This window comes from Choristoneura fumiferana, chromosome 2, assembly GCF_025370935.1.
Source record: "Choristoneura fumiferana chromosome 2, NRCan_CFum_1, whole genome shotgun sequence".
NCBI classification, from domain to species: domain Eukaryota; kingdom Metazoa; phylum Arthropoda; class Insecta; order Lepidoptera; family Tortricidae; genus Choristoneura; species Choristoneura fumiferana.
Window position 1 is genome coordinate 19,142,272 of NC_133473.1, and position 11,794 is coordinate 19,154,065.

Consider the following 11,794-nt stretch of genomic DNA (forward strand, 5'->3'; position numbering starts at 1 on the left):
TTCTTTACAGGGACTGAATCAAACATTAATAGCCTAGTGTATGTACTGTATTTTTTATGTGTTTAGTTTTAAATGGGTCCCACTGAAAAATACCTACTATTCGTATTTGAATGTGTTTTTTATATTTAGTATTTTTTTTGTATTGTTCTATAGTACTATATTATAATGTGAAAGATGTGTGTTTGTAATGTTTATCCGTCTTTCACGTAGAAACGGAGCGACGGATTGACGTGATTTTTGGCATAGTGATAGTTTTATGGGCCAAGAGTGACATAGGCGAATTGTTATCGCCGGAAAAAAACAAAGTTCCCGAGGGAAGAGCGCGCGATAACGCTGAATTCCACACGACGAAGCCGCGGCAAAGCTAGTATTGAATACATATGTGTAGATTCGTCTTCTTTCTCTGTCTCTTCTCTGTCTCTCATCTCTCTCCTCTCTCTCTCATCTCAACGCTCTCTCTCTCTGCTCTCTCTTCCTCTCTCATCTCTTCTCTCTGTTTTGTGTTTGATGAATGACTTCATATCTTGATGATGTGGCTTGGTCGGATTCTTGACTCTTACTATAATTCCCAGGTCCTTATAACAAAACTGCGGTCAGCAAACACACTGGAGACGGAGCAGTACAGGAAGGCAACGAAAGCGCTGCTGGTGCTGATCCCACTGCTGGGCATCACGAACCTGTTGGTGCTTTGCGGGCCGAGCGACGACTCCTGGTTTGCGGATGCTTTCGATTATACCAGGGCACTTATGTTGTCTACACAGGTCAGTAAGAGAAACTTTGATATTTTCGCCGCCAAACAAGTTACTAAGTAGATTCACGCACATTTACGAGTATGTAGGTAGTTACGCTCGGAAAAATATGCAAGTATCATTCATTAAATTCTGCTTTATAATGATTTAAAAACCGGCCAAGAGCGTGTCGGACACGCCAAGATAGGGTTCCGTAGCCATTACGAAAAAATCTAGTCATATTTTTCTAAGGATTTCGTATTGTGTACGGAATCTTCCAAGTTTAGATATGTTTTATACCTTAGGCTGCTATTTACTCTTAAACTACTAATAATTCTCAAGCAATCTTAGCCATTATAATTTTCCTTGTAAATTTGATATACTTACTACCATCCTGAATTTCGTCAAAATTTTCAACCCAGCAGTTTAGTTTAGATTTTAGAGGGGGAGACGCTCTATTTTAATGAAAATGTGCACTTTAAAGTTGCATATTTCCCAAACAGATAAAAGAATCGAAAAATCATTCTGGCAACCCCTCAATGGTTTTAAAAGACGTATCCAACGATATCCCACGCTATAGGATTAGTCGAGAAAAAAAAAATCACCCCCACTTTACACCTATGGGAGCTAACTACCATACATTTTTTTTTAATTTTACCTCATTGTCGGCGTGAGTGATATGTACATTCATGCCAAATTACAGCTTCCTAGTAGGTACGAACGGTCTCTGAGCTTAGCCGCGGACGGACAGACAGACAGACAGACGGACAGACATGGCGAAACTATACTGTTACTAACCCGCTATGGATTATGTCCGAAATAAATTATTATTATTATAAGGGACCCTACTTAACTACGGAACCCTAAAAACAGACAAGTCAAACTACTACTGGGCTAACATGGATATTTTTGTCTCCTACTACACATACTTGATTGTCTAGCTAGAAAATAAAAGCCAGATATCATTACCTACTCATACTAAAAGTGTAGTGTTAGTTATTTGAAGACTTTATCAGTTTCATTGGTCAAAAACAAGAAATTAATAAGATTTTTAGCAATCACAATCATCCCGCAAAATGTTCATCACAAGACCTAATTACGATTGTTTTTAAACTTTCACACATTCCATAAAACCAAAAAGCCTTTCAACTATAATCCAACGCAGTCAATAGCAGGAAACAGTTGTTTATCTTTTAAAAGATAAAAGAAACGTAATGCTTAACATCCCAGCAAATTCAGCGACCGCTGACAAACAAAACTTCAAACCGAATTCGCCAGACTATGCAGGTCGTAAATAAAAAGTTTAAAGCATTACCTCGCAGTCGAAAACTGTAGCTCTGAATCTCTGAGGAGTCTTAAAATAACCGCAGTGCTGTTATGCTCGCTTTTGCTCATGATGGCTTTATCTATTTGGGGAAAGTCTTATGTGGGTTCCTTAATTTTGAGACAAAGGACAGAAGACTGTTTGATTTTATTTTGAAATGACAGAGTACCTAGTATTCAACAGGTTGATTTTTCAGCGATTCTTTCTTAGCATGTGTTGCATCAAGTTAAGTATTTTTATTTCTAAAGTTTACCGTTCACACGTTCATATCGCTGTTTGTATCTTTTGGTTGCGGTTTTTAGTTTGCAATATTAAGCTAATAATATTAATTTAATAACGTAAATTAATATTGGTTAAGGCTGCAAGTTCACAGTGAATGCAGGCCGCTTCCAACCGAAGGGAGGCATTATGTCCAACAGTGGACGTCCTACGGCTGATATGACGATGATGATGATGAATATAAATAAAAACTTACGCTTCCTTGCAAATGTCACCCAAGTTCATTGTGATCTTTTCGCGCTGTATGCCTAAAGGTCTCTACCCATTACTTACGCCATCAAAAATTGTATTGTATTGTAAAACTCTTTATTGTACTACATAAAAACAGATGAAAATAACAGAACACAGGATAATAACATGTACAAAGGCGAACTTATCCCTTAAAGCTTAATTATATTCTTTGTATTGAACAGTATGAAACTATGCCCACTAGCACGTTTCCTAACCGTCGCGTGTCATGTATGCGTTTGACATTCCGTTCCTGACACGTTCCTATTACGGTCATAGCATGATACGGTACTGTGGGTAGAGGTGTACCTTTAAACAACAGATAAGAAAACCGTAGACGGCATGACACCCAAAAATTTTTTTCAGCCAGTATGATTTTGAAAACTGTCTCTTTACCTTACTTCTAGTTCTAGGACACGCTTTAATTGTATACGTTGTTTACAGGGTTTTACGGTAGCGCTGTTCTACTGCTTTATGAACACTGAAGTGCGGCATGCTATCAGGTATGATGAATACAAGTTGTTTTAAATATATGGCAGCTTCTCGGTCCACGTCTATATAGCACAAGCTTAGGAAATGTTAAAATAATTTCACTCGAAAGTAATATAATACTTCAACCTCACTAACTTGTATATTTATTTTATTACTGGTAAAACAGAATGTGACGACATAAAACGCTGGTTTTATTGGCCGGTTCTTGTTTCCCGTTTCAGCACATAAATAAGAGAATAAAATCGTGAAAATTTAATACAGTACTTTGCTGACTTTGATTCTAAATTTTGATAATTTTTTTTTGTTCTACATTTAATGTTTGGAGTAAGTAACTATCCCGCACATCGCGTAATTCATTGATTGCTCAGTGCCTTCCTTTTTCCCTCTATATTATCCAGACAAAATATAATGCAATTGATAATCTTCTCCTTTTTTACCCGACTGCGAAGGAGGAGAGTTATTTGAAGTCGGTTAAAAAGGACCCACTAACAGGTCATTATACCAACGCCAACGCTGGCCGAACTGTAGTACTTTTATCAAAACCACTCTTTTCACAAGCTACGAATAGGTAATTAATTTAATTAATTGGTTATTTTGTAGGTTTCGTTAGTAGAATTCCTTTGGTTATATTGACTTGTACGAGTACATACATATCAATGAAATAGGTATAACATTTTTACATTGCTCCTACGCTGCCACAAGCAAGCAGAGCTGTAATGGTTTGAGAGGGACAAAGAAAAAATGTTATTAAGTAGATATTTATTAATTTATTGACTTTAAATTTTGTTTCTGTTTGTATGCGATGACAATTCAATCGAAGTTAAAATCCAACAGTAATGTTTATCAACACTGAATGTTTCATATTACATATTTCATTAGGTATCACGTAGAGCGGTGGAAGACAGGAAGGGCCATAGCGGGGGGCCGGAGGAGAGGAGCCTCGTGCTCCAAAGACTGGTCTCCGCGATCAAGGACTGAGAGCATACGGTGAGGGCGCATGACAGATTTATGGCAGTACTAATACAGCATGTGTTTTTGATGTAGTGGAGTCGCAAATGGGTTTAGAAAAAGTTGAGCCCAGCATCGAGCCTCATCTAAATGGTGCGTGAAATCGTGCAAGGCGATACATTGCCGTTGATCATGATATTAGTTATAAAATCGCAGCTGTGTGGTCCGCCATACCCGATATCGCACACCGTGTAAAATGAAGCTCTAGAGTTTTAAGTGTAACTAGGGATTAAAGTTCTATCGAAGCGTGCCACTATTTCTCAATTTTGGAGGAAGGACCCCCGGTACGGTTGTGATAGCAACCCCTCCTTTACTTTTTTGAAAAGAAGAAAAAAGCGTTTTTATATTCATTTATTCATTGTAAAGTCATGTACATAGTTATAAAAGGTGTTTCAGTTATACATATTTTATTTATAAATACACTGAAATTATTAAATTGTTGATTAATAACTAAATCAATCACAGTAAGCTCGTCCATGTAACTTTTAAATAACCAATCACAAAAGTTATGATTGGTTATTTGGAGTCTTTTTCTATTTTTTATTTCAACTCCTTCGTTACTTTTACGGTCATCCGGTAAAACCATCTAAAATACAAACTGAGACATGGATGCACAGAAAAACCAAAAAAAGAGACCAGCGCTGGGAATCGAATCCAGGCGTTCCGTGCTGCGGGCCATACCCCTACACTACCACTGGACACACCACCACCACTGCACCACTGGTGCTACTGCTTAAGTAGCGTTGTAGAAATAAGCAACCTGAGATATGTGTGCATAGGAGAAATTCGTGTCTGTACTCCTGTCCAGTGGTAGTGTAGGGACATGGCACGCAGCTCGGCATGCTGAGGACCTGGGTTCGATTCCCAGCGCTGGTCTCTTTTCTGGTTTTTCTGTGCATCCATGTCTCAGTTTGTATTTTCGAAAGTAAAACTTAAGTTGCCCAAAATGCTTCATTTTATTTCCCCGTTACTTTGCTCCCTCGTTACACTTAAATTAACACTATACGAATATTCAATAGGATTATCAATACATCTTCTTCGAGAAATTTGGCCTGGAACGTTTATTGACATTTTAATTCATTCATTAATTCATTTATTCAACAAAATTAACAGAAAATAGAGATTTTTGACCCAAAACAGACAGCGGCGTTTTCAAATCATTTAATGATAGAAATAACATGTGGCATGGCTGTCATCGTTCATCCACCATTACGTCTCATATTTCGTTTTCTAGATTTTTTTTACCGTACAACGGCAAAACCTACTAGACACTGGCAAAATTGTCCACCAATGGACAGAGCCATATTTTTCTAAAAAAACAACAACAACATGTGACATTTCCCTAGTCTACCTACACAGCGAAATTGTATTTTACTGCTTTTTAAAACACTATCTGGAGGATTCATGATTTATTTCATTTCCTTTGTATCGTTATGAGATTTTCGTAGATTTTTATGACCTAAGAAAATACATGTACTATGTGCTCATAATTTACTTATAGCATTCATTTATTTTACAAGTCAGGTCTTTAATGAATTTAAATTTGCCAAATTTACTTCCAAGGTTTTGTCTTCGACTGTTTTAATCAAATATTTCTTGGTTTGTGTGTCGACTGAAGTAAAATTTACTCTTATGAGATACTAATAATTTTGATGTTATTTTTGCAAACTCAAGGTCTGAGACAAAATAAAATTGTTTACTTTGAACTGAGCTCAATGTTAACCCGTATTCTTATCCAGAAAATAATTTTACACTGAATCTGTTTTTATAAATCAAACCTGGCCTTACTTTTTCTCAATGGTACTATTACTATTCAGAATATTATCCTTCATGGTTTTGTTGTGCACACCTTTATTGAGTGAGAGTGTAGTGAGACTAAACATAAACATTAGTTGTTGAGTTGAGAAATAAACAATCGGAATATTTGTGGTAGCTTTCATGAGCAGTTTATCCGAATTTGATAATAGATACTTGCTAACCGTAAAGATAATTGGAGGTTCATTTGGCATTCAATTACTGTAATCCGATTAATCCGTTTTTTGTGAGAATGGGAATGACCGTTGGAACGTATTATGGGTTTCATTCATTCACTCGATTCAATGTTACTAGCGCGAAGGCTGATTCAGATTTGCTATTGTATTTTGGTTACTAAAATAACAAATGTTAAACTAATTGGTTACCATCGTGTGTCGCAGAAGTCGATGTATTTATTGCCAAAAACACGCATATTTTTTAATACCGCTCTTATCGGAGGTTTTGGAACAATTTCATAAGTACCTACAACCAAAAACATTAAAAACTCATCTGGGTACTTTTGAGTTTCTTATGGTTCTATACCTCAAGATGACAAGGAACCCTCTTCTTAAGGTCACTTCATTGTCTGTCTGTCTGACTATGAAGACCGATTTTCTCAGGAACACGTGGCGGTAGGTACTCAAGCTTGCAATCTCTTTGAGCTGTATAAAAAGAGAATCGTATTCGGCTAGGAAAAAAACGATATTGAAGTCCAAAAATAACTTTGGTTTATAGACATCTTATCTTATCTTATCTTATCGTTAGGGGTCCTTGCGGATACACTTCGACCCGTAGGTATCTTTTGTGTAATTACCCCTCCTTCACACTTACTCTATTGCCTTTATCACCTCGTCCATAAATTGGATGATTTGACGTAGCGGTAGTGCCTTAAAGTCTCCTGGTGCGACTCTCGCCAAAGAGTCTCATTCTTAATCTGGCGAGGGCGTCACATTCACACATAATGTGTTCCATTGTTTCGTCTTCCTCGCCACATATTCTACAAACTTCATTGTCCTGTAGTCCCATCTTTACTAGTATGTGTTTAGTATCGAAATGACCTGTAAATGCCCCGACGATATGTCGGAATTTGTCTCCTACTGAGTGTTCTGAGTTTTTTAGTCCAGTTTGTGCTGACATATTCGATGAATCGTTTTGAATGGTTTAGATTTAGACCTTCCAGTGTTTTCCACTACAAAAACGATATTGAAGCCCAAAAAGAACTTTGGTTTATAGACATACTAGTATAGAACTGTCTGCGCGCAAAGTCTAGCACTTGGCCGGTTTTTTGTAATATACTTAGTAAGTGTCATAAAATTTTTACATACATGCAAGGAACGGTTAAGCCGAAAAAAAAACTTCAAACGTAAAAACTTACGAGCAAGCATACTAAAGTTCAATTAAAGCTTGTAAAACGAGACAGCCAGGACCATACGTATAAACATAAAGATACATTAGAAAAAAATTGTCAGCGTCAGCCAGCGCGGAGTTATTCATTTGTTACCGCATGCAACCTCAGCTTCGGTTTTCGCTTATTTAACACTCTCTCAGCCAGCAATATAATACTCTCCGAATTCAAGTAGCCGTGAGTCATAGGAGCACCGTGATACAAAATAAATACAAATAGGACTGCCGGCGGACCTCACAGCCTCGAAATGAAAGAGTTCGAAAATACTTGTCGGCTGTAACAGAAATATTGAGGGGCGCCGGCGGATCCCACGGCAGAGAGAGTGTTAATTTTCACGTTTCCAAATCCATATTTGACGTTGAATTTTTCCCACTAGGCTCACGGTATGAAGAAGCCTGGACTACCGTACTGGATACGATCAAACGAATCTGCTTACCGGAACGGACTTTATTGCATTTACGAAGACTTCCCAGACAAGAATAATAATGTGGATTTGGACATTATACCTTTTTCGTTACTTTGTTTACAATAAATTTATGTGTAATCTGCTCCGTGCCGCTGTTTTTTTTTTGTCACTCTTTCGCAAAGCTTTACACTTTAACTCAATAACGCAGATAACTGCATGAAAACCGTTATTTTACAAACATGTTCTCGTGATTCCTTAGTTTTCAGAGTAACCTTTGTAGTTTTTAACTTTGGGAATAAATCTAAATTTTATCAAGTAGATCTTAAATTTGTGATTATATTCAGACGTGTCGCAATACTTAACTTGCATGCGAACTTTGGCCAAATTCAGCATTGAGCTTCAAACCATCGACTTAAAAGAGCTTAAGTCAGTAAAAGGGTAAGTAAGCCACATTTATTTGCAATCATGTATAGTTTAATTACAGGGCCGTAATTGAACGCCCGGAGCTACACCTCCGCAATCAATCTTTCTTGTATCAGTTTCAAATAGATTTTAAAGCCCTCGTTCGTTCTGAATGAGGCTTAATAGGATTTAATTTACATCTCTATTGACATTTGGCATAGAATAGCTGTAGGTATTTTATTTCACTACGATCTTTGGCGTTATGCTGAAATATTTGTCAAAGTACGAGTATCGAGTATTATATGAAAAATAAATTAAGATATGATATTAAATAAGCCTATTGTCTGATTGCTTCAAGTAATTTCGTAGCGGCTTATTAAAATTTACTTTTGTTGTTCAGAACGAAATTGGTGCTTTGAGAATTATTTATACTTAATGGAAAATGAAGCCAAAATTGGACGCATTGTAATGATAGGATTTCCGTAGGCATTTTGGCAAGATTATTTGCATGTAATTTAATAAACGTTTCGTGTGAGTGACAGAATCATTGTTTTAACTCTTATCGGCTTTTCAATCCAGTATGAGTTCAATTACAATTTACAAGCCATGGTAATAAGAAAAGGGAAGAAATACTTTCTGTTCTAGTTTGTTTTGCTAAAAATTTATTCGCGGTAATCCAGCAGTTTCGTTTTAATTAGCAAATATGTACATAGCTCAAACACAATGACGAAAGCACGTAGTCATTCGATGCTTTGCGCTATTACATTACGCGCGCATGCTACAGAAGCAGTTGCAGCCAGGGCTTCAAATACCGTTAAAAAGTTGGTATCGTTACCTCTTACGAATTGAAGTAGTGTTACTTTTTTAACGTTATAATAATGTGAATTGGGTTACATTAACAAGCCCTACTATTAGTCACTATGTAAAAAAATGACCGTTATTTAGTAACGTTAATTAGGTACCGTTACCGTAATGTTAATTTACCAAGTAACGTTATAATTTAGAAATAGAAAATAGAAATAGAAATATTTATTCGCTATTCGCACAAAACATAATAAAAATACATTAAAGAAAGAAAAAACAACAATATGCAAACTCGCGAAACGAAGACTTCACGGAAGGCGACAAAATTTCCTAAAAAATAACAAACAAAAAGCAATAAAATCAAAATATAAAACTAATTACTTACTTAATTTAATTACTTAATTTAATACCGGTACAAGGTATTTGTACAATTTTACCGTTAATGTGAGTTTGGTAACGTTAACAAGCCCTGGCTGCAGCATCTCTGATTGCGAGAGTTACACAACATTATTCACCGTAGAAGCACCTTAAATTAAAGTTCATATTAAGTGTGTTTAACAACAAAATCTTTATTAAAATGAACCTTGCAATCCTAATAGCAGTATTTTTATATAATAATAAAATAGAGCATGGGGCAGGTTATACAGTCACCCGTCGAAGAGAGAGTCGGCTGCGTCGGAGACGACAACAACCACACTCCTGGTACCTCGGACTTCGCTGGCCCCCTCACCATTTGCATGTCGTAAGTAAAATTATACAGTATGAATTACATAATAAGTATGTGCCTAGTTCCTAGGGCAGCTGTCATTTCCTGGAATAGCCGTGCGAAATAGAATGGAATGGACCCTCCAAGCAAAATTTCAACTTTCGAACCCCAAGGGTTTGGAATAGTTCGGATTAAACTTGAATGAATCAATCAGTGAGAACTTTTATATCTGACCCCCACTTTCCCTTCCGTAGTAAGGAAATTGCCATGTACACCCCCGCCCCTCCCCCTACCGAAAAAAATTACAACATAATTTTAGCTTACTTTTTTAGCGTAAGAACAGTGTAGGTAGATACACTAAATAAATTAAAACTTTTTGCCCACCTAATCGTCTTACCTCCTATATTTTCTCTGCTTTATTTTCCTCTTCTTTTTGTTCTGTACAGGAGTACATAGGCAGCGCAAGCGGCGAGCAGTCCCCGGTTTGAGGCGGGGGGCGGGGAGGCTCCCGCGCCTGCGCACCCTGCCCGAGGAGGACGCGCCCCCCACCGCTCCCGCCTCGCCCGCCTCTCTCGCCTCTCTCGCTCTCGCACCTGTCGCTTCACCTTGCGCTGACAAGGACAGTTATCAACGCGCATCTACGAACTTCGATGTGCCTACGATCTCTGTTTAAAATAAAACGTGCTATACTTCAACTGTGTGTTGCCGGCATGAAATTCCTTAACGGTTGATTCACTGTTATCTACATCAGTCATACCTATTTGCTGCGGGATATATACCATTACGTTAAATGAGTTCCTGTTACCTCTCTATCTTGTGTACACCGTCCTCTGTCTACCGTCATTCTTCCGCGGCAGCAGCATGCACACATTACTATTTGACTGTTTTCTCACGTAACTCTCGATTAAAACACATATTACTATACCACTTCGCGTACTGAAACAGAATAACGGCGAGGTTTACCCACTGGACATTTGCAAATCTCAATTTCTGCGCTATCTACCCTCCTTCCTCCCTCCTCCCTTCCTTCCTTTCTTCCTTTCTTCCTTCCTTCCTCTTTCCTTATTCTTGTGCGAAGTATTCCGAAAATAAATTAAAGGATATCTGTAAAAGTAACATAATGCTTGCATTTGTGAATTATTAAGCAGGTACCTAACATTTAGTGTGAAGGTCATTTTCAAAAAGGGCTTAGGTAGGTATTTATGTTTCATATTATTATGATGATTACGATTTTAAATAGGACTTTGTATGGATAGTTACTAAATGTACATTGCAAGTATCAATGCTGTATATATTTCCACTTTTTCTAACCAGGCCATTTAACAAAATACATGCTTTTTCCATATGTACAAACATAGCTTTATCATAAACGCAATTCGAGAAGGAGGGAGTTATAGAGTGACATTAAAACTGCGTATCATCTGTTCTATTATAATCAAAATTATTTCATGCCTAAAAAAAGAAATCAATTTAGCCATAAAGTTCATAAGTCAAAAGTTGGACCATGTTAACTGGTAGTTAACCGCACAAAACGACTGACTGGAAGAAAATCGTTTATAGCATTAAACTAAACAACTACAACTATTTGGTTAACACACTCCCGCTGTCAATGTATCATATGTCAGATTGTGGGTCCAAATCGAATTGAGTAGGTAGTTCCTACGATCCACGCGCAAATTGTGAATAATTGTAATATTTACAGAATAAAGTACAATTTGGTCATAGTTTTCAAATTCAAATGAAGGTCATTACTTATTTTTTTATGTAATAAATTCATTACATTATAGTAGGTAATGTGGTTTATTGTTTTCCAAATTAAGTTTCACAGGAAACAAATGGTTACGTGACCCTCTGAGCAGCATGAAAATTAGTTTCAGGCGAAAACTACTATATAGCGGTAATTACTTAGTTCAACACAAGCTACTATGCTAATAAACAATCTTGAACGCGCACTAAGTTTGAGAGTGACTCGCAACATTGTAACTTGCCCCTTAACTTTGAGTTGAGTTCTGAACTTTGCATAGGAACGAGCTAATGGGTTGTGGGGAGAGGGGTAAGTTATACTAACAATTTTAATTCAACAGTTATTCGTTTTAGGTAGTTATCTCACCGCCGGCGACGAAGCAATTGGCTATCGACTATTTTCTCGCCCAAGAAACTAACAAAAGATATAGATCCTATGTGAGTTAGTTGATCGCTGGATGTTCACACTGCCGGC

General features: G+C 37.2%; 1 protein-coding gene across 1 annotated transcript; it reads left to right on the forward strand.

Annotated features, from left to right (window-relative positions):
- Positions 1-572: 572 nt before the first annotated feature.
- Positions 573-7,809, forward strand: LOC141445313 (diuretic hormone receptor; the record flags this gene model as incomplete). Its single annotated transcript, XM_074111107.1, is given in 4 exon segments — positions 573-761; positions 3,004-3,062; positions 3,931-4,038; positions 7,635-7,809. Coding segments are annotated over 4 exon segments (369 nt in total), but the record flags the coding sequence as incomplete, so codon positions are not given.
- Between the last annotated feature and the right edge of the window lie 3,985 nt (positions 7,810-11,794).